The sequence below is a fragment of the Phocoena phocoena genome, chromosome 1, assembly GCF_963924675.1.
Source record: "Phocoena phocoena chromosome 1, mPhoPho1.1, whole genome shotgun sequence".
Lineage (NCBI taxonomy): Eukaryota > Metazoa > Chordata > Mammalia > Artiodactyla > Phocoenidae > Phocoena > Phocoena phocoena.
Genome location: NC_089219.1, coordinates 12,622,979 through 12,645,717, shown reverse-complemented (window position 1 = coordinate 12,645,717; position 22,739 = coordinate 12,622,979). Strand labels below are relative to the sequence as shown.

Below are 22,739 nucleotides of genomic sequence, written 5' to 3'. Positions count from 1 at the left end.
AGTCCGCCTGCCAATGCAGGGGACATGGGTTCGTGCCCCGGTCTGGGAGGATCCCACATGCCGCGAAGCGGCTGGGCCCGTGAGCCATGGCCGCTGAGACTGTGCGTCCGGAGCCTGTGCTCCGCAACGGGAGAGGCCACAACAGTGAGAGGCCAGCGTACCGCAAAAAAAAAAAAAAAAAAAGAAAGAAACGAAATGGAGTTATTTGTAGTGAGGTGGATGGACCTAGAGTCTGTCATACAGAGTGAAGCAAGTCAGAAAGAGAAAAACAAATACTGTATGCTAACACATATATATAGAATCAAAAAAAATGGTTCTGATGAACCTAGGGGCAAGACAGGAATAAAAACACAGGTGTAGAGAATGGACTTGAGGACACGGGGAGGGGAAGGGTAAGCTGGGACAAAGTGAGAGTAGCAATGACATATATACACTACCAAATGTAAAATAGATAGCTAGTGGGAAGCAGCCGCATAGCATAGGGAGATCAGCTCGGTGCTTTGTGACCACCTACAGGGGTGGGATATGGAGGATGGGAGGGAGACGCAAGAAGGAGGGGGTAAGGGGATATATGTATACATACAGCTGATTCACTTTGCTGTACAGCAGAAACTAATACAACATTGTAAAGCAATTATACTCCAATAAAAATGTTTAAAAAAAGGAAAAAAAGAAAAGAAAAGGCCTTAAACTCCTAAGATCTGGCCTTGACCCATCGCCCAACCAGACTAAGGGGGCATGCCTGCCCCATTTCAGAGCCCAAGCCATGTGAGACCTCAATGACTTAACCTGTAGGGAGAATGTCTTTGTTTTCCTGATTGACCTGCAACCTTGGTTGAGGCACTCTGGCCTCAGTTAGTTCATCGGTAAAATGGTGGAGCTCCCCATTCCTTCTCACAAGCTCAGGTGCCTTCTCCACATGGGATGGGGATGAGACCATAGAGAACACCATGCTTTTGAAACTAAACAGTGATGTGTCCTGTCTATTCTAACAATAGGTTAGATGTCCATCCTCTCACCTGGCCTCAACTTCCCTGCATTCTTTTTCTTTACATAAACTTATTTATTTATTCATTTATTGGCTGCATTGGGTCTTAGTTCCTGTGCGTGGGCTTTCTCTAGTTGCAGAGAGCGGGGCCCACTCTTTGTTGTGGTGCGCGGGCTTCTCATTGCAGTGGCCTCTCTTGTTGTGGAGCACAGGCTCTAGGCGTGTGGGCTTCAGTAGTTGTGTCTTGAGGTCTTTAGAGAGCAGGCTCAGCAGTTGTGGCACACGGGCTTAGTTGCTCCGCGGCATGTGGGATCTTCCTGGACCAGGGCTTAAACCCATGTCCCCTGCATTGGCAGGCAGATTCTTAACCACTGCGCCACCAGGGAAGTCCATTCCCTGCATTCTTGAAGGCACCAGATCCACCTCAAAACGGGGAGGCAGGGCTTCCCTGGTGGCGCGGTGGTTGAGAGTCCGCCTGCCGTTGCAGGGGACACAGGTTCGTGCCCCGGTCCGGGAAGATCCCACATGCCGCGGAGCTGCTGGGCCCGTGAGCCATGGCCGCTGAGCCAGCGCGTCCAGAGCCTGTGCTCTGCAACGGGAGAGGCCACAGCAGTGAGAGGCCCGCGTACCACACACACAAAAAAAAAAAGGTGGAGGGGGCAGGTCTGAATCTCTAGGGCTTAGGGAGGGGTGTTTTGACTATAAAAGCATATTTCATTTTATGATTTTACATTTGAAAAAAAGTAAATACCCAGAAAGAAAAGCAGCAGGCCTACAGCCAATGGTTTCCCCATCAGTCAGAGGGGATAAGTGGGAGTTTTATTTGTCAAAGAGGAGCCTGGGCTTTTTGGGGTTTTTTTTAACTTTTTTTTTTTTTTTTTTTTTTGGCTATGTTGGGTCTTTGTTGCTGCACGCGGGCTTTCTCTAGTTGTGGTGAGCGGGGACTACTCTTCGTTGTGGTGCATGGGCTTCTCGTTGTGGTGGCTTCTCTTGTTGCAGAGCATGGGCTCTAGGCACACAGGCTTCAGTAGTTGTGGCTCACAGGCCAAGTAGTTGTGGCTCACGGGCTCTAGAGCGCAGGCTCAGTAGTTGTGATGCACGGGCTTAGCTGCTCCATGGCATGTGGGATCTTCCCGGACCAGGGCTCGAATCCGTGTCCCTTGCATTGGCAGGCGGATCCTTAACCACTTTGCCACCAGGGAAGTCCCCAAACCCATGCTCTTTCCTCTACACCATGCTGCCTAATGTGAGATTTTGGGAGGGACAGCAAACACGGTTCCTCTCTCCTTGACCCTATCCCCGGGGGCCCCAGGATCCTGCTGCAGGGAGGTACATACTTACACCAACCCTCCTCCAGAGGCCTTGAGCTCCCCTGCTGTGCTGACTCAGTGACTCTGCTCAGCTCAGCCTGGCCTGTGAGCATTTGAATACCCAGGGCTGCTGCCCACTGGTCACTGCTCCATAACCAGGTGGTGCCCAGCCCAGAGCCCCAAGGTCCAGCCACCAGAAGGGAGTTGTGTTGGGTACTCACCTACTCACTGCGGAGGGTTCTAAGTCTGCAACTCAGGTAACTGGGAAACAAGTGACTGGGACTTACCAACCCCAGGTTGCTGGAGCCAAGTGCCTGCCGAACCCAGGTGCTAGGCTGGGTTGGACTCTGCCCACCAACAGCAAAACCACATTACCCAGGAGGCTTAGAGGACAGATGTTCTGGTTAACTGGATTTGCCTGATATCTTAAGGCTAATTGGCAATGCCTTTTAATGCCTGGCTTTAATAGCAAAAAATTAGGAAGACCAAAATGTCCAGCAATAGGGGACTTGCATATGTAAGTTGTTCATTTAATGGAATACTATTAAGTCATTCCAAATGTTACAAAAAAAGTTCAGCAACTGGAGAAATTGTTATACATATATATTTTTAAATTTTATGTGTGTAGGTATGTATTTATTTGGCTGCGTTGGGTCTTCATTGCTGCAGGTGGCTTTCTCTAGTTGCGGCAAGCAGGGGCTACTCTTTGTTGCGGTGCTCAGTCTTCTCACTGCAGTGGCTTCTCTTGTTGTGGAGCCTGGGCTCTAGGCGCACGGGCTTCAGTAGTTGTGGCTCGTGGGCTCCAGAGCGCAGGCTCAGTATTTGCGGCACACGGGCTTAGTTGCTCCCTGACGTGGGATATTCCCGGACCAGGGCTTGAACCCGTGTCCCCTGCATTGGCAGGCAGATTCTTAACCACTGCACCACCAGGAAAGTCCAGAAATTGTTATATTAAGTGAAAAGTTTCGGAACAGTAGGACAGAATTAGCCCTTGTTTGTAATTTTTTTCTTTTTTTTTTGCGGGATCTTAGTTCCCTGGCCAGGGATTGAACCTGGGCCACAGCAGTGAAAGTGCCGAGTCCTAACCACTGGACCACCAGGGAATTCCCGAAAAATATTTCTTATATAGATATAATAGGAAAAACATGAGAAGACACTAAAACGTTAACCATGCTATCTTTAGGTGTTAGGATGACAGATGACCTCTTAAACATATTCTCTTTTGTTGAAAAGATGGTACATTTACATGGTTCGAATTCAAATAGTGCAGAACGTTGTAAAGTAAAAGTAAGTATCCCTCCCATCCCTGTCTCCTAGTCACCCAGTCTCTCCCTGCAGGCAACCTGTGCGGTGCTGTTTCCTATATATCTTTCTAGATATTTTATGCACATATTTTCCCCTTCCCATTTTATGCGAAAGAGAGCACGTCTACACCTTACCCCCAATACTTAGCAGCCTAACACGTTTATTGTCTCGGTTTCTGTGGGTGGGAAATCCAGGTGGAGCTTAGCTGGGTATTGTCTCCACACCTCTCCCAGGCTGCAGTCCAGGTGTCAGACAAGAAATGTCTTAAGCTAAGTTTTGGGGTGATTGTTACCCAGCAATAGTTAACTAATATAGACGTGTAGGCTATTTCCAGTCTTTTGCTATGATAATATTACATTTGCTTGTTAGTATTGTGTTTTTCTGTTTTCTTATTGCATTACACACCCATAATCAGGTCTACTCTGCCCACAGAGGATGGTACCTTCCTTGCTCAGAGAAATCAAAAGATATTGAGCACCTACTGTGTGTCTATGATGCATTTCAGTGGTTTCCAATTACCTATGGAATAAAGCCCCACCCCTTGGCCTGTCATTAAACACCTGCCATATTAGGGCGCTTTTTTTTGCGGTACGCGGGCCTCTCACTGTTGTGGCCTCTCCCGTTGCGGAGCACAGGCTCCGGACGCGCAGGCTCAGCGGCCATGGCTCACGGGCCCTGCTGCTCCACGACATGTGGGATCCTCCCGGACCGGGGCACGAACCCGTGTCCCCTGCATCGGCAGGCGGACTCTCACCCACTGCGCCACCAGGGAAGCCCCCCTATTAGGGCTTTCTTAATCCACACGGAGTGAATGGGAACTTCCATGTATTAGGCAGGTCTTAGGTGCCAGCCCTGTCAGCAGCACCACTCAAGATCAACCTGATTAAAAGCACGGATGCTAGAGCCAGGCTGCCTGGGTTCCAACTTAGCAGCTATGTGACTTCGGGCAAATTACATCACCTCACTGTGCTTCAGTCCCATCACTTGTAAAACAAGGATGAGTATCTATCTCACAGGGCCGTTGTGACAATGAAATGAATCTTAAAAATTATTTATTTTGGCCGCACAGCCTGCAGGATCTTAGTTCTCTGACCAGGGATCGAACCCGTGCCACCTGTAGTGGGGACGAGGAGTCTTAACCACCGGACCGCCTGCAATGAATTTTCTGTTAAGTGCATGGAACAGTGCCTTGTGCAGAGTAAGCAGCACATAAGCAATAGTTGCTGTCCACATACAGGGAAAGTGAGGCCCCCAAGGAGCAGGTTAAGTGAGCTCCCAAGGCCATACAGCCATTAAATCTGTCCACTTTAAAAAAAAATTTTTGGCTGCACTGTGTGTTCGTTGCTGTTCCCGGGCTTTCTCTAGCTGTGGTGAGCAGGGGCTACTCTTCATTGTGGTGCGTGGGCTTCTCACTGCGGTGGCTTATCTTGTTGCGGAGCACGGGCTCTAAGCGCTTGGGCTTCAGTAGCTGTGGCACTCGGGCTCAGTAGCTGTGGTGCAGGGGCTCAGCTGCTCCATCGCACGTTGGATCTTCCTGGACCAGGGTTCGAACCCGTGCCCCTGCATTGGCAGGATTCTTTTCAGAATTTTTTATATTTTTTGCTGTGTTGGGTCCTCGTTGCTGCACGCGGGCTTTTCTCTGGTTGCGGCGTGCGGGGGCTACTCTTCATTGCGATGCGCAGGCTTCTCATTTTGGTGGTTTCTCTTGTTGCAGAGCCTGGGCTCTAGGCGCACGGGCTTCAGTAGTTGCGGCACATAGGCTCAGCAGTTGTGGCTCACAGTCTCTAGAGTGCACGCTCAGTAGTTGTGGCGCATGGGCTCAGTTGCTACACGGCGTGTGGGAATCTTCCCGCACCAGGGCTCGAACCCGTGTCCCCTGCACTGGCAGGCGGATTCTTAACCATGCATGACCAGGGAGGTCTCTGTCCAGACTTTTCTCACACTGACTCCCATCTCCAATGCCCTTCACTCACCTCTTGTATTAGTTATCTATTGCTGCCTAATGATATTACCATCTTGGCAGCTTGAAACACATTTACTAACTCAGTTTCCGGGGGTTAGGAGTCTGGGCACAACTTGGCTGGGTCCTCTGTAAGGCTGCACTCACAGTGTTGGCAGGCGGGACTCATCTGAGGATCAACTGAGGAAGGCTATCGGCAGAGGCTACTTTTGCCACCTTGACACTGACCCTCGGATTAGGGCAACTCACACAACATGGCAGGTGGTTTCTTTAAAGCAAGACAGATGCTGCAGTGCCACGCCATTTAATCATGGAAACATCTTGCTGTAGTCCGCCTGCCACCTCAACGTGTCCAGGTCCTCCTGCTGTACAGAGAGCAGCTCAGGTCTCAAAATCCCCAAACGCAACACCCATCTCTTACCCCCACCCCACCAATGTGGAAGCTCCAGTCAAGGGTGTAAGTGAAGAGATGCCTGGTTTGGTACTGGGAGTTTTCCTGGGGACCGTGGTCCCGTAGCTGGGATTCCAGTTGGTGACGGAGAGCACCAGACTATCCCCCGCCCACCAGAGACCCCTCAGGGTGCTTTTCAGGTTAGATTTTGTGACCGCTGTTCCTTCATCAGCTGCCTTAGCAGCACCGTCATGAGTGATGGTTCTGATCCTACATAAAGGTGATTAAGGTCACACTATAGGATGGGCACCCGCTAGTGCTTCATATGCCTCATCTGAGTGACACTTGGCTTAAGGAGCCTGTGGTCACACATTTACCAGTAGACAACCTAGATCAAAGCCCAGGTCTGTCTGCAGGACCAAAGGGCTTACCTTCAATGGTATATGCTTCTGGTTAAGGCTCTCCTCTAACTCTAAGCTTCCTCTTTTCCAGCCTCTAAGCACTTATAAAGAAGATAGAGAGTAATGGGAAGCAGACACAAAGAAGTTTACTACTCCTGAGAATCCCTTGATGCAATTTCCTTTTCCTTATTCAAAGGACATGAGGATCCTCAATTCCAATTTTCTTTGTCCTCCCTTACACAGTTTATCAGCCAGAGCGGCCATTTCTAACCAACAATAAAAATGCATCTTTCTTACAGAACCCAGACATGACAAGCACCAAGGCCTTTATCTTATTTTTTGGCCTCTGTGTGCCCAGATACCCTTACTATTTAGGAAGATGCTTCTATGGGGAGGTCTTGGTGGGAGGCAGGACTCTCCTCCCACATTAGAAGGCAAGGAGCCCAGAATGTCCCAGAATGGCAGAAAGACTGTCTCTTCTATGTGGAAGGGAAGTTGCTGGTTGCCTTAGGGCAAGAGGGCCAAATTCCCCTATTTTGGCCAATCTGTCACCGTGGCCCCAGACTTTTAAGTCTGGACAAATGCTCAGTGGTGAGAGGTGGCTGAGGCATCCTGGAGGGTTTGGCAGCCATGCCGCCAAAAACACTTCCATCTTTGATGTACACTGACAGAGTAGAAATATTTATTTTTCATCTTAGAAATCTGGTCCCACAAAGGGGCTAACACTTCTTTTCAGTTCATCATCTTGACCCTTCAAAAAAAGAAATCTTTCAATTAAGAGGTAACGTATGTCGATAAAAGAAATTTTAGAGGTTGTGCTCAGATAAAATTATTTCTTATAAAATTCTTTCTTATAAACCAGGCAACTCTAGACTTCCAGTTGCTTCAGAACTCTTTCTGTCTTTCATGTACAGTCCCTGAAGGAGAAAAGAAAGTAAGAGGTTGTCTGCAGACAAGGCACTTCAGAAACCACCCAGGAGAAAACCCAAGTCCGCCAGGAACTGCACTGTGGGCCCAGAGAGCCGCCGGCGAACGGGAAGGTCAGAGCCCCACCTGCATGAGAACAGCTGCCACTTTCCAGCGCGAACACTGTCGCACCTGGTTTCCAGCGTCTGCCCGGCCCGGCAAACACGGAAACCAGGCCCCATAGCCGAGATGAACACTGCTTCCTGGGGCTCGGAGCAGCTCCTGCGACTGACAGTGAGGAATGCTTTCAGAGGCCCCTGCGGGCGCGGACTACAGAAGCAAGCCTTTTGCAAAGACAAGCAGTTAGTGCAGACCAGCATGTTAGCAAAGCAAGTATCAAAAAAATCTTAAAAGTCTGGTTAATACTCTTGATTTCCCTCCTGATTATCTGTCCAAGCTGCAGCCTATAAACCTGCTAGAAATCAGGAAGGAATCCCTCCTCTTAAGGCACCTGACTGGAATGGCTACAGCCAATGGGAGTGAGGAAAGCCCCCCTCCAGACACTGATCACGTGACACCTGTAACCCCCCGAGAAGGGGTGATCTGAATCCAGGCAGCACACTCGACCCCTTCTTTTGCTTCAGGGGCTTGTGTTTAATATGAGTCTTTGCGATGGAAGACGCCTCAGAGTCTCTCTCAAGTCAAGAGGACAGACAGGGACAGGGATCCTGCAACTCTTCTCCCGTGTTCTGGCTGCACGCTCGAATCCCAGGAAACAGCGCGACATGGTGCCCACTTACTGCCTGACACGCCCAGTCTGTCAGGAGAGTTCAGGCAAGGAAGAGGAGAGGAGAGAGTCATGCTCCAAACAGAGGCTGGCCAGGGAGTGCTTCATCCTCCTTCCTTCCGCCCAGATGAGGCAGCTCCTTTCCAGAAGTTGTGTGAGGAAAAGGAGTTGTGCTCAGGTCAGAACTGGACCCAGCCTGTGCCTGGCTGAGTCTGGCTGGAGGTCGACCTGGAAAGGTTAGATAGGGAGGGGTGGGAGATTTCAGATATCTGAAAATACAAAGCAGGTAAGACGGGACTTCTTTGTGGGCAGAAAGAGCTCCAAAAGGCCAGTCCCCGAATGTTCTAGAACAGGGGTCAGCAAACTACAGCCCAGGACTAGACCAAATCTAGTCCTCTGCCTGTTTTAGTAGGTAAAGTTTCATTTGTACAGAGCCATGCTCATTCATTTATATACTGTCTGTGGCTGCTTTTGAGCTACAAGAACAGTGCTGAGCAGCCGGAACAGAGCCCACATGGTCTGCATAGTCTAAACTATTTGCTTCCTGGTCCTTTATAGAAAATGTGTGCTGACTCCTGTCCTAGAGCTTGTCCACATAAACAACTGTGTGACTAGTACTTAGCATCTCTTCACCCTGACACCAAGTAAAGGCTCGAAATTTTAAGGAAGCAGAAAAGGCAAGAGACCCTGCCTCAGAGGTCCCATGACAACGGGCCAAGGCCAGAACCCAGGTTAACTCTCAGCCCAGTATCCTAGGGTAGCTGCAGGGGAGGAGGGGAAGAGGGAGGTACTGGTGACAAGCCAAAGCACTTGGTGAGGTGGTTTAAAGACCAGAAAGAGTTGCAGAAGGTGGCTCCAGGCCACCCAGCAGTGGAAACCAGCAAAAAGCCTTCCCGGAGAGGAACATGCCTCCCAAAGTGGGCACTCTGGGGCTCTGTCCTCTGGCTGGCCGGAAAATGTCTGAACCAGAGCTGTTGCTCCCAGGTTTTTGAGAGAAAGAGCCTTGGCCCCAGGCCCCCACAGAGAACATGACCCTCCTCACCCTGTGGATTTGGTAAAGTCTCCCCAGATGTCGGCGGTGGCAGGAGCGGCAGGCTTGGGCTGCGGCCAGGACACAGTGGCACCTCCAATTGATGTCTCCAAGTCTGAAGGGAAGGGAGAGAAGAGAAGGAGACAGAGGAGTCAGAGATCTCCCCTCTTGGTTGTCTCAGTGACCCCGAAATCAGACTCGAGATTCCAGGTGACTGAGAAAGACATACGCAGAGAGACGTGCTTTGGGGCAACAAAACACCTACAAGCAGCCACATTTCCACTGTCTTCTTACGAGCCCTCGAGGGGCTCCTGGAGACAGAAGGCCACATACCCGGTGGAGGGGAGGGGTACCAGCAAGGGCGAGTCACACACCATCACCTGTACCTGTGGCTGACCTCGTTTCAACCGTTTATGTTGGAAATCTGTTTAAAATTTACTATCTCCTGCCCTGACCTCTTGGATGGAGAATGCCCACCAAAACCACAAGGTCGTCTTCATATAAAGTCCTCAGTCCAGAGTCTGCATCAACAAGCTGAGACAATTCTGTGCCAGACAAGTACCAAGTCCTGGGAGCCAAACTGGTTAGGGGCTGGGGAGAGCCTTCCAGAAGTAACAAAGACGTGGGCAGCTGTGTGTATCTTTTTTAAAAGTGTGTGTGTGTGCAGTATTGTGGGGAGCTGAGGGCTGCACTGTAGGCTTTTGGCCTCTGGACCTCTCCCACTATTAGACTTGATCCCGCAATTTCTCTTGTTATATTTTGCCAGTTCATCCTTTTTACTGAACACGTGAACTAGTTTCTACCATTTTACTTCGTATTTTCTGTTTACCTTGCTTAATTTCTTTTCTAATTTTCCTACTTTTCATAAGAATGATGAAGTTGAATCTACTCCTTTGGGCTTTTCTTTAATCCCTGGGCTGTTCTGGAAGCTATGGACAGCCGCATCAGTCTTTCCATATCTACTGCTTAGAACGCCTAGAGTTCCACCATTTTTAGTTACACAGCTGCGTGTATCTCTTCACTGGGGTGGGTGGCACGATGGGGCAGCAGTGCTGCTTTTGTGTCTTTCTGGCACCTCTCCCAGTGCTGCCAGCTGTCCTTTCTGAAGGCCCTGTGCCTGCCACCCTCCACCTTCCCACCAATTTGCTATGTCTAGGGACTTCCCTGGAGGTCCAGTGGTTAAGACTCTATGCTTCCACTGCAGGGAGCGCAGGTTCGATCCTCGTCAGGGAACTAAGATCCTGCATGCCACGTGGTGTGGCAAAAAAAAAAAAAAAAATTTTTTTTTTTTTTTTGCTATGTCTAATGTGCTCTGGGCTGGGAAACCAGATAGAACTAGGGCCCTCCACAGTTTAGTTTTGCAGTTCACCAAGTGCCTAACGGACATTATCTCATTTGAACCTCATCACAGTCACTGGAGGAAGACAGGCCAGGACCAGCTGTTTGACTTTATGCAGGTTACTTAAGTCTCAGTTTCCTTCTCTCTAAAATAGACAGTAACAGAGACTGTCTGGTCTGAGAATTAAATAAGTTAATATATGTGGAAGGCTTAGAACAGGCCCAGCAAACAGCGATGATAATGACGACAACATCCTACAATGCGAGCTAACATTCAGCGAGTGCTTACAATGTTCCAGCCGTTGTTCTGAGTGCTGTATGTGGATTGGCTCATCGGATCCGCACAAGAAACCGGTACTGTAGGGATCATTACTACCCCCACCCTACAGATAAGAAAATTGAGGAACAAAGTAGTAGGCAATTTTCTGAATTTGAACTCAGCCAGTCTGATTTTGGAACACAGAGTAAGTGCTCAAAAAATGTTAGCTATTCACAACTCTCGTTACCTGACACCATTTTCTTCGTAAACATGCCAACTGCCTGTCTTACACATTAAAACATAAGGCCTTGAGAGCAGGGACTTGGGCTGTACCTGTAGTATCAAAAGGGTCTCAAACACTACCTGGCACATAGCAGGATCTCCATACTGGCCATTAAAAATGCACCAGCAGGGCTTCCCTGGTGGCACAGTGGTTCAGAGTCCACCTGCCGCTGCAGGGAACACGGGCTCGTGCCCCGGTCCGGGAAGATCTCACATGCCGCGGAGCGGCTGGGCCCGTGAGCCATGGCCGCTGAGCCTGCACGTCCGGAGCCTGTGCTCCGCAGCCTGTGCTCCGCAACGGGAGAGGCCACAATAGTGAGAGGCCTGCGTACCGCAAAAAAAAAAAAAAAAAAAAGCACCAGCAACGGAGGGACGGCCTAAGACAGTGGCTCTCAGACATTAGTGAGCACACAAATAACATTAAGTGTGCAGAGTCCTGCCCCTGTCCCTGGTGATGCCAAGGCAGGTGGTCCTCGGACTCACTCTGAGAATAACTGCTAGGGTCCAGGCAGGGGTGCTTCCTGACTGCTACTCCTGCCACCCTCCTAGATTAAGGTATTTCCCACAGGGCTGAGGTTTGAAGCCTGACCTCCAGATAGGGGAGCCAATGTCCATGACCCTTAAAAGGGAAAGAAAGCAGGCTTCTTGTCTGGATTCTGCCCCCCATCCCCCAAGATGCTGGTGAGAGCTGTGTGGAGAAAGTGGGCTGGTGACAGTCACCCAGCCTGGGGAAGGCCAGGAGCATCAAGCCGGGCTGGGCAGGCAGGGCAGGGACATTGAAGGACTGGGCTGGCATCCCAGCACTGCCAGAGGCTGGCACTAGGCACTAACTTCTGGAATCCCAGGGTCTCCAAAAGGCATTCCCTACACCCTGGAACAAGCATCAGTGCAGCCTGCTGGGGGAGCTGCCTCCCAGCTTTCTAGCACCAAACAGCCTCACTGAGGAGCTTGCTTCAAACTAAATCTCCAATTTTATTTCCCACCACTCACCTTGGAACACTTATGCTGCCTTCATCTCCCTAAACACAGCCAGTGTTTTAAATATTAGAAGTCTAAGCCTTATTCATGCTCTTCTTCTGTCTGGAATGGCAAGTGTCCCCAGCCCCAATCTTCTTCCTTCAAGGTCCAGTTCAATGCCACCTCTTCCATGAAGCCTCCCCAGATCATGCTGGCTGGTAGTTAGTCTGGTCCCCATACGTTTGGTCTCTGTGCCTATGACTCCTCTCTCCTATTATACTGAGCTCCCTGTGAGCAGAGACCATGTCTCCATCACTTACTCACTCACTCAGTGAGCAGCCTCTGAGAACCAGAAACCCACACGCTGATGATTTCACAGCAACAAATGAGTTGTAGCCCCTGCCCATCATGGGGGACAGACGCCCTGAAGGGGTAAGTGGTGGGAAGAGAGGAAGCCCTTACCCAGTGTGGACAGGACCAGCTTTGTGGCATCCACCTTCCAGTTTGTCACACACGGGTACTAAGTGTGACCAGTGTGAGCGAAGGAGGGAAAGCCATGGGGCCCCAGCTGCCAGAGAGGAAGAAGAACCCAAAGGTGCAGGCTTAGCACCAAGAATAGTCACCCTCGAGCACTGACCTGAACTGGGAGCAACTGCTGGCTGGACAACGGATGCCGCCACAGACAACTGCTCCCCAGGGGGAGGGATCAGGGTGGAGGTTTTCCCCCCTGGGGGAGGGGGAAGCAGGCTCAGTCCTCCTGTGCTGGCGGGCCGGGCTCGGGGAGGCCCAGCTGCTCCTTCCTTCTTCTTCATGTTCTAAAGAGAGGGCAGGAATGCGATCAGTCAGTTCTGCTGGAGTGCCTCTGCGATCAGAAAACTTCAAGAGGAGGCCCAAGGTGACCCCTGGGCCCGAAACGTCTGTATCACCAAAAGATGGTCAAGAGCCATCCATCCAACACTTCCATTGTTATGGGGTGTATTCAATGCATCACAATTCTAAAGCTATCACAAATGCTTTTAATTTAAAAACTCAGCACCTGACTTCATTAATCATCAGGGAAATGCAAATCAAACTACAATGATATACCATTACACACCCACCAGGACGGCTAAGATGTAGCAATATCAAGTACTGAAAAGGGTATGGAGCAACCAGAACACTCATACGACGTTGAAAAACTGGAAGAATCTTTAAAGCTGAACGTATGAACCGACGCCCCTGCCATTCCACTCCTACATGGACCCAACAGAAACGCATACACATGTGCACCAAAAGACACACATTTGAACATTCACAGCAGAACTACTTGCAATAGCCCCCAAATGGAAACTACTTAAAAGTCCACCATCACTTAAATGGGTAGATATTGGGATATGTTCTCATAACGGAGCATGCCACAACAAGAAAAAAGCAACTACACAAAACAATATGGATGCTCTCACAAATACTACACTGAGTAAAGGAAAGGAGTCATACACAAAAGGGTATGAAGTGTATGAGTCAATTAATAAAACACTGAACACAAAACCTAGGGTGTTCAAAGTCAGCACAGTGGCCACTCCATCCTGTGGGAGAGAGCAGGAGAGGGGCTTCCAGAGTGCTGATAATCGCCCACTTTCTTGGTCTGGGGGCTAGTTTGTAGGGGTAAACCTGGTTTTTAAAAATTCACTGAGTTCTACATTTATAACGTGTGTACTTTTCTGTACGCATATTATACTTCGACAGAACATTTAAAAAAGAAAAACAAAAACCTGAACAGCCAGGTGAACCAGAAACCAGAGCAGCTCAAAGGTGAAGACGACGTGGTTCCCACCTTGTCAGGAGAGCAGCAGCTTAATCACGTGCTGAGACCACAGCCTGAAGGCAAAAGCCCTCAAAGACCTGGGCGTGAGCCCAGCTGTGCCAGGTATTTCTAGCTCTACGACCCTGGGCAAGACCCTCAAGCTCTCTAAACCTCAACTTCCCCACCTATAAGAGGGGAGGATGTTTAATTCACAGGAGAAGTACCTAAAAACACTACCTGGCACACAGCTGATGCTCATTAAATGTTAGTTTCCTCCCAGCAAGACAGAGATTCACATCCCCAACAGTTCACTGGACATGACCTGGATTTTCTCTTAAGGGCCAGCTGGCCAACTTCAAGGGTCCCAAACCATCACCAGCATGAAGCAGAAAAGAGGAGAAAGAGATAGTAAGTAAAGAGGAAGAGTGTTATTTTAGGGTTACAAACTTTCTTCAGAAAACAAATCCACGGGGTCCTTGGTTCCCCCAAATCACTCATCTCCACCCCCATAGCCAGGTAAAGGCCAAGTCTTGGCTGTCCATCCCAGCTTGACCTTTCCCTCTTCTCAACAGGAGCTAACGGGGGACAGCCAGATGTAGGGCAGCTCAGGACAAGACACAGGGAGCCAGGACGACACCACCAGCAGAAGCTGCCCATGACTCCCAGTGCCCACCCTCGAGGCTTTCCTGCCCAGAGTGCTACCAAATCTTCTTTCCTCAAGGCTCAGACCAAGACACAGCTTGGGATGAGCACGCTGACCCCCCACCCCACCCCAGCCCCCAAAGCCAGGACAGAAACACCCCCACCCCACCCAGCCCCCAAAGCCAGGATAGAAACACCAGCTCTGGCAGCAAGTGACTGATGTTCCTCAAAGCAGAGGCTTGGCACATGCCGTTCCCTCTGCTGGAACCACCCTTTGACCCCTCTTCCCTTGCTTACAGGTCGCTTCTGCCAGGAAGCCTTCCTTGGTTCCCCCTAACTCTGGACTGCATGCTCCTCCTCTAGGAGCTCATGGCACTGAAGACATCCCTAGGTCGTAGAACCATCCCGCCATGTTGTAATCACACCCAGACTCCGCCCATCTCAGCTCAACTCTGAGCTCTATGACAGCAGAGCCCTTCCGTTCGCCCCCAGCACAGTACCTGGCACCGGGCAGCTGCTCAATAAACATGTGCTGAACTGTGAGGAAAAGAGTGATGGGCTCTGGGCTCTGGGCTGGGCTTGGTGTGGTGGCCGTGACAGCCAAGTGAGGGGGGGACTCACTGCAATGTTGAGCTTGATGGTCTGGCCCTCCTTGAAGCTTAGGTCCAATTTGGGACCTTGATCTGGGTTCTCGGCTTGTTTTGCAAATTCACACTGCTGTTTCACCCACCTGGGGAAAGAACAGGAAGGAAAAGGTGAGGAAGAGGCGAGCTGGCCTGGCTTCAGGCACTCACTTCATTCATACCTGCCACCAGTCCAGGACGAGGCTTTTACTGCAGCAGCGGGGTAGAAACTGAGAGCAGCCTGGGAGTTAGGTGTGAATTTAGATCCTAGTTCTGACACATACGCAGCTGCATGCACGTCAGTTTCCTCATCAGCAAAATGGGATGACAACACTCTATGCCTTAAGGGCTGCTATGAAAATCATGAGGGCACTTACGTAGAGAGTCCTAACACTGGTCTTTAGGAAATCTGAGAACCTGGCCATCTCCTCCTCAGCATGTGGCACGAAGACTAAGACAAGTTCTCCACATCCTCCCAGGGGCTTAAAAAGTAGATGGTGAGACAGGACAAGTGCCCAGAAAGTATTGAAAGCAACCAAAAAGGTCTCCTACCCTCCATACAGCACCCCTCTTAGTAGCCACCCGAAGCAGAGAAGAGCTAGAGGGGCCCACGAGAGCAGCTGCACACCCGCCGCAGCCAGAGGCGGAGGCCTGCAGATGGCGGGGGAGAAGCTTTCCTGCCCATTTAGCTTCAGAAAGCACCACCAGGGTGTGTGCTGAGTGGCCTGGGAATCCGAGCACTGCTTATCGCAGCATGGAGGGACAGGCCCAGAAAGGCCAAAGGAGCCTGACAAGGACTCTGGCCGCTCAGGGGCCTGATGAGGGAAGAGATGTGACACCTCAAAGGCCGGGCCAGCTGACTTGGGGTGGCAGAGGTGCACCTCGGGTAAAGGAAATGACTTCAAAGCAGAGATGAGGACTGGCAGAGCGCAGAGAAGGTGACCTGCCCCGAAGGAGAAGTGAGTTTTCCTGAGGCTCTGCTGGCAGACATAGCACACACAACCACCTGGGTATCTTAGCCTGGGAGGCCATTCTGTCCGGGGAGAGGGAGGAGGCATGAGTACGTGTCTCCTGGAGCCACTCACTTGAAATGGTCCTGCAAGGCAACATTGAAGTCAAAGGCATCACCTCGGTCCCCGAAGCCAATTCCAATAAACGCCCGTCGCCCTGGGGGACAACACACGATCAATCCCACTTCCCAGAGGCAGAGAAAACCCTTCTCAGAGGAAGAAGCTCCAAGTCCCATGCGTACCGTTTCCATCCTCGATGCGGACAACGAAGTACCTGCTGGAATCCATCACGCTCTCCACAGCTGTGCCTGGGAACTGATCCACCGGGGCCTGAGCAAAGAGCTCCCCTGAAAGCATAAGGGAGGGCGAGCCTTGAGCACCCCCAGGCTGTTTCTATCACATGACTGGGGCCTTTTGCTGAGAGGCAGATGGGCAAACCTGACTCTGGGTTTCAAGTCAAATCCACTTTGGCCAAAGGGAAAACAGAGGAATATAACCAAGGAGAGGTTTAAGTCAGAGGTGGCTTACAGGTCAGATCCACTCATAGTTTCAGCATTTTCAATTTAACTGCCAAACACTTCAAAATCAGATTACTTGTAAAATAATCCAGATGTCTGGCTTCTCTTAAAATCAAAAGCTCTAGCAACGCTGGGCCTCCATTTCTACATGAGAACGATGGGCTGGAGCTGCTGGCCACTCATTCCACCTGCCTCAGCCATTCACAGCCACGGCCTGCACCCCCAGGGCCCTGGCTCATGGAGATCATACCTTCAAAAAAGACCTGGTGCCGGAGGCAGGCCTCTAGAGGAGCAGGTGAACCCACTGGAAAGGGGGGAGGGTTTTTGCACTCACAGAAGAATCTGAAGCCAGTGGATTTAATCTAATCTCAGGCCAAAAGAGTGACTCTTTTAAAAGGAGCTCTTGTGAAATGCACCCCCTTATTAACTACGGCTCTCCAGGGTGCAGAGCAGCACACACCTTCTGTGAACATTTACGACTGGCATCATTTTTGCGAGTGCTGATCTCAGTTGATGTTTTAAGTATTTAACCAGTAGTTTCTACTAAATCCTATGGGTCAGAGGCGACTGTGTAATTAAGGCTGAACTGAATCCAAATCGGTGGCCTGAGTTTGTAGCTTCTTGTTAATTTCTCTGTCCTCTCTAGTTTGGTACCTGGGGACTGGGATTCACCTGGATGCCTTCAGCCTAGAGCAGTGGTTCTCCACCATGGCTGATTTGTCCCTCCCTTCCACCAAGGGACATCTGGCAATATGCGGTGACATTTTTGTTTGCCACAACTTGGGGGGTGCTACTGGCATCTAGTAGGTAGAGGTCAGGGATGGTGCTAAATATCTTAAATATGACTTAGACCACAACACTCAGCTGGCCCCAAATGTCACTAGTGCTGAGGCTGAGACACTCTGGCCTGGAGTGACTGGAAAGTGGGAGACGAACACGACCCAGTGGGCATGACCTCAAGCTAAGAGCGTCCTGGGGTGGGTCCCGCAGGTGAGGCTCAGCTTTGAGCAGTGGCTGGTACACCAGGTGTGTACCTTAAAGTCAGTTCCCAAGGCCCCTAGAGAACAGGTGTTGCCATTCCCTTGTGACACCACCTGGGACAACCCAGCAACTCTGGCAGCCAGAGTTCTCTGGCCTAGCCACAGCAGCTGTCCCTTCGAAGTCCTCTGCCACTAATGCTCAGTCATGCTCAAAACAAATCAGTGCTTTGGGTCACCCTGCAGTTCACAAAGCATTCGGATAAATACGTGCTCACTTTGTATTTCCAACAACCTTGTGAAGTAGGAGCTAATGCGATCCCCATTTCACCAAAAAGGAGGCCAAGGTGCCAAAGGTCACGTGGCTTGCCCAAGGTCCCACAGTTCAGACAAAAGTGATGCAGATCTGAGAAGAGGCAGCCAGTTTTGCCTATGGATCTTGGCATTTTATTTGCCCCACAAGGAAAATCTCTACATGTTAGAAAAAATAAATGACCGAATGCCGGGGCATCTGACGGGACAAGCCCTGCGCCCGATTCCGGCTCTGGCTGCGGGGGCTGGCACTATTCCAGGCCACGCTGCCCTCCACAGCTCACCCAGAGGCCCTGGTGGCGCAGGACTTCAGAGAGATTTCACCAAAGGTGAGAACTGCCAGCTGACCCCAGCACAGCCCAGCCTGGCTTGTCCTCTCACCACAGAAAGAGCTGAGGACAGTTTCCAGTTCTTTCAGTGAATGGGTGTGGTCAATCTGGGAGGTTACCATTTGGTCGATAAGCAGAATTCCTGATTAAGAACCCGAGCCCAGCAGCAGAGGGCTACGCGTCTTCACTTGGTTTATCTTCCAGGCAAGCTCCGGAGCTTCCTACTTGGGACCAACCTGCATGTCTTCTCTCCCTGGGCTCCAAAATTAGTATTTTCTTAAGGATGCCCAAAAGAACAGGTGCTTGACAGGAAATACTTCCTTTTAAACTAAAGGCTGGGGGAATGGAAGCGGCTTGTAAGTATACCCGGGCCTTTGATTTCCAGGACAGGGCCCCACGATCCCTGAGTGGCTTGGCCAGGCTCGGGCCACCCATCCCTTCACAAAGTGGGAGGTATGGTACCACGCAGACCTCCCTTGCCTTTACCTGAGGTCCTGTCCTCCAGCTTGATGTAGGCCACCTGCCCTTTTGCAGTGATCCGCAGCCGGCCACTCCATGATGGCTGGTCCAGCTGCCATTCCGCAGCCCTAAAGGGACAAAAACCATTGTGCCTCTGCCAGAGGTTCCTGCTCCACTACTCCAATGCTGGGGGTGGGAATGGGAAGGGATGTGGGCTGCTCGCTCCAGACCAAAGGTTGGCGAACGTTTTGAGAGAAGAGCCATACGATCTCTGTCCCAACTACTCACTCTGCTGCTGCAGAGGGAAAGCAGTCATGGTGCATGAGCATGTGGGTGCTTTAATTATTTTAACCAAATATTTTCTACTGAGCATGGCTGTATTTCAGTGAAACTTTACGGACAATCTGAATTTCATACAATTTTCACATTACGGAATATTCTTTCAAATTTTCCCCAATCACTTAAAAATGTAAAAACCATTCTTAGCTTATGAGCCAAACAAAAACACAGTGGGTCGTAGTTGGCCAACCCCAGTTCCAGATTATAGAGACTGTCTCTGAAGTAGGATTCCGTTTTCTTTCCGTAGAGAAAGCAGCTACCAGGGCCCATGGTTTGTTTATGACACTGCCAGGCTGCAGTGGTCAGAGCAATCATTTGGGACCACTGAGACCATCTTGAAGGAAGAGGAGAGAGGGGAGCAATCATCGGTAGAAGAGAAAAGGAGAGCAACAGGACGTGTGGGATAAGTGAATGAGCATTGAGGAAATACATTCTCAAGGGTATCCTGAGAAGAAATAAACCCAGGAAACCACAGACCTACCACAATGGCCTCTTTTGGCCCTTTTAAAGTATTAACTTCATATTTTAGTTCTAAGCAGCAGCTCAGTAAAACCCCCAAAAGCAAAAACCTTGGGTGTTTCCAAGAGGCTTTTCTTGGAAGTCCCTTAGCATATGCCAGGACTTGGAGAGATACCATTAACTGTGGACGCAGATTGTTTTCAAGGCCACACAAATGCAGACTCTCCATTCACAAGTCAGCTGACTCAGCTTCAGTTCCTCTTATTCGGGCAGGAGGCCTTAGACTCAAGATAAGCAGAGTTCTGAGGCTGAAGTGCAGAGGTTGGCAGTTTCCTCTATGCCAACCTAGCCAGTCCTAACACTTGGTAACCTCGATCTCTTGGGACCAAGAGGGACCAAACTCATCCTACTGAAGGGGATGGGGGCAGATGATCACCTCTGGTTTGATGGCCCATCTCCAGTTTGACGATAGAAAGCAAAATGGTTTTTTTGTTATTATTACTACTGTTGCTTTCATATTATTTTAAAATTATGTCATGGATGTAGTAAATATTCAATAAAATATTTGTTCACTAGAGAATCAGCTATAAGGGCTTCCCTGGTGGCACAGTGGTTGAGAATCCACCTGCCAAGGCAAGGGACACGGGTTTGAGCCCTGGTCCGGGAAGATCCCACATGCCACAGAGCAACTAAGCCCGTGTGCCACAACTACTGATCCTGCGCTCCAGAGCCCGTGAGCCACAACTACTGAGCCCGCAAGCCACAATTACCGAGCCCACATGCCACAACTACTGAAGCCTGCATGCCTAGAGCCTGTGCTCCGCAACAAGAGAAGTCACTGCAATGAGAGGCCCACTTGCCACAACTAGAGAAAGCCCGCGTGCAGCAACGAAGACCCAATGCAGCCAAAAATTAACTAATGAATTAACTAATGCATTTTAAAAAAAAAGAAAAGACAATCAGCTATAAGCCCACATTAACACAACTGGAAAGTAACAAAAGGCCAGGTATGTGGACACTCCACCATTCTTGTGGCTCAGGCCAATCCTGTATTTCCAACTAACTTGGACAAACATTGCGTTCAAGAGCCCCCCCCACCCCCGGTGGCACAAACAGCCATAGGCCAGGTTGTCTGTGTCAGGTACATCATATTTTCTTTTAATATTTTTCTTCTTTTGATACATGGTGACAAAATGCAAACAGTACAAAGAGATATCAAGTCACAGGAAGTTTCCTTTCAACCTCCATTTTCCTCTGGTGGGGTAGTTTCCTGTGTTCCCTTCTACACACTCTACGTTTACAAACACGGGTATTTATTTCTCTCAGGTGAACATTTCACCAGCGAAGTACGGATAGATGCTTCCCAACTGCTACAGGCTGTGATAAGGACTGCAGCTCGTGCCAAGGAAGCTGGGCAGGGAGGGGTCCCTGGGCTTTCAACATCAGCTTAAAACTACCCGGGACGGGTTCTTTTGACCGATTCGGGGTTCCCTTTCTTCCCCTCGGGGATTTCTGCCAGTGACAGAGTACCCTTCCCGAAGGCTTTTCAAGGATCCCTTCAAGGCCATCGGTTAGCTCTGAAAAACACAGGTCTGTGACACCACCACTCCTGACCCCGTTTAGGGTCCCTGGCCCACCTGGGTCCCCGGCAGCCCGCTCGGCGCTAGATTCGGCTTTCATGCCTTCCCCGCTGCCGGGAGCCCCATGCGTCAGACTGAGAAAGGCGAAAGTCTGGGTCCCCCTCCCTACTCTGGCCTCGAACTGAAAGAAACCGCAGCATTACCTCCCCACGCACCCTGCCCCTCGCCCGTCAATTGGCGGGGCCGTCCTCAGCTCCCACAGTGGGCGTGTCGGGGGTGACAGGGAAGGGGTTAGGTGGTGGCTAGCCTGGCCCGGCGGCGGGTGGTCACCTGTAACCACGGTTGGTGGCCCGCGGCGGGATGCGGTAGACGTGGACCTCTGGCTTGACACAGAGAACCGACTCGTACTCGCCTTCCTCCATCTCGACGCCCGGAGCCCGCTGGACTTCCGGCTCCTTCCCCGCCGCGGGGCGGAAGCGGCGCGACTCTATGGTCCATGTTAGGCTAGAGCGGCAGCTCGCGGGCCTCGGCCGCTTATCGCCCACGCGCCCTCTGCTGGAGGCTCTGGCTCAAGACATGCGGCGGACGGACCTAGGAGCCAATTTGATGCGGAGCGGACTAGGGTTGTCTGGGGGCTTTCTCTTCCACGAGGTCTCGCGGGCCTTTGCAAAGAAAACTAATACAGATCCCACTGCAATCCATTGTCTGGTTGTGGGTCATCCCCATCGCCTCAACACTTACACCTGGTGTCCAGTTGGCTGAGATTCAAAGCTGTAGCTACCTAGACAGCTCAGCCTGACGCCTCTCTCTCCTCCAGCCTCCGCTTCCCTCGGCTTTTCCTGAATGTCCTGCCATCTCCTGACTTGTAAGCCGCGACTGAGGCTTTTCCTCCTAGAGAAATCCTTACCTGTCCCACCAGCTAAATGCGATGTCCCTACCCTGCCACCCTTATCCTTACCCACTGTGGGCCCAGGGCCCCTGTTGCCTAGACTCAGCAAAAGGTTGTATTCAAAGAAGCAAAGTTTAGTAATAACATAAATAATTTAAAAAGTATCCCAGTCTTAACTTGGATTTCTCACAGAAGCTAATAGCAGTTACAATGTCTAACCGGAGTCAAATTCTCAAAATCTCTTCTCCTCTACCATTCTCTCATTCATTACACAAATATTTAATTAAGTGCTTACAATGTGCCAGGTCCTCTGTGGGGCACAGCTGATCCCAAATTCACTGATTTACTGAATGCTCCCAAACTTTCTCCACCCCCTTCTTCGCTCTCCTCTCTCTCTCCTTTCACTCACTCTTTATAAGCTCTTTATTATAGGATTGATCTACCCTCTTAAATTAAAAAAAAATTATTGTGGTAAAATATACATAACATAAACTTTACCATTTTAACCATTTTAAGTGTACAATTCAGTGAAATGAACTACATTCACCACTATCTATTTCTAGAACTTTTCATCATCCCAGACCCTTTACCCATTAAGCAATAACACCCCATTTCCTGCTACCCACCCCCCGCCCCTGGTAATCTCTATTCTACTTTCTGTATATGAATTTACCTATTCCAGGTACCTCATATAAGTGGAATCATACAGAATTTGTCTCTGTGTCAGCTTATTTCACTGAGTATAACGTTTACAAGGTTCATCCATGTCATAGCCTGTATCAGAATTTCATTCCTTTTAATGGCTAAATGATATTCTATTGTATGGTGTAAAACAATTAATAAACAGAAACTGCAATTAAATAGGAGACCAGAATGGGGAGCTCTTACACCCTGGGATGATAGCA

The 22,739-nt window shown here is 50.2% G+C and overlaps 1 protein-coding gene and 1 non-coding gene across 3 annotated transcripts; both read right to left on the bottom strand.

Annotated features, from left to right (window-relative positions):
- Nucleotides 1-3,329: 3,329 nt before the first annotated feature.
- Nucleotides 3,330-3,401, bottom strand: TRNAE-UUC (transfer RNA glutamic acid (anticodon UUC)). Its single transcript has one exon. It is a non-coding gene; the product is annotated as a tRNA-Glu (tRNA).
- Nucleotides 3,402-8,118: 4,717 nt separating this feature from the next.
- On the bottom strand, nucleotides 8,119-21,367 carry NECAP2 (NECAP endocytosis associated 2). 2 transcript variants are annotated; one of them, XM_065884109.1, is made up of 8 exons: nucleotides 21,276-21,367; nucleotides 18,595-18,695; nucleotides 16,215-16,319; nucleotides 16,048-16,129; nucleotides 14,961-15,069; nucleotides 12,552-12,729; nucleotides 9,091-9,193; nucleotides 8,228-8,276 (listed from the first exon to the last, which is right to left on the bottom strand). In XM_065884109.1, the coding sequence occupies exons 1-8, from the start codon at nucleotides 21,365-21,367 to the stop codon at nucleotides 8,228-8,230; spliced, it is 819 nt and encodes a 272-aa protein (XP_065740181.1). The 2 variants fall into 2 exon arrangements, with proteins under 2 accessions (XP_065740172.1, XP_065740181.1); XM_065884100.1 differs by lacking the exon at nucleotides 9,091-9,193 and having other exon boundaries at nucleotides 8,119-8,276.
- Nucleotides 21,368-22,739: the final 1,372 nt, after the last annotated feature.

Excerpts from the sequence above, each read along its gene's own strand:
- NECAP2 (XM_065884100.1), bottom strand. The coding sequence starts at position 21,367 with ATGGAGGAAGGCGAGTACGAGTCGGTTCTCTGTGTCAAGCCAGAGGTC. Across the intron at positions 18,696-21,275 it reads GCCACCAACCGTGGTTACAG|GGCTGCGGAATGGCAGCTGG; the intron begins GTGACCACCCGC and ends TTGTCCCTTTAG. Across the intron at positions 16,320-18,594 it reads GCTGGAGGACAGGACCTCAG|GGGAGCTCTTTGCTCAGGCC; the intron begins GTAAAGGCAAGG and ends TTATGCTTTCAG.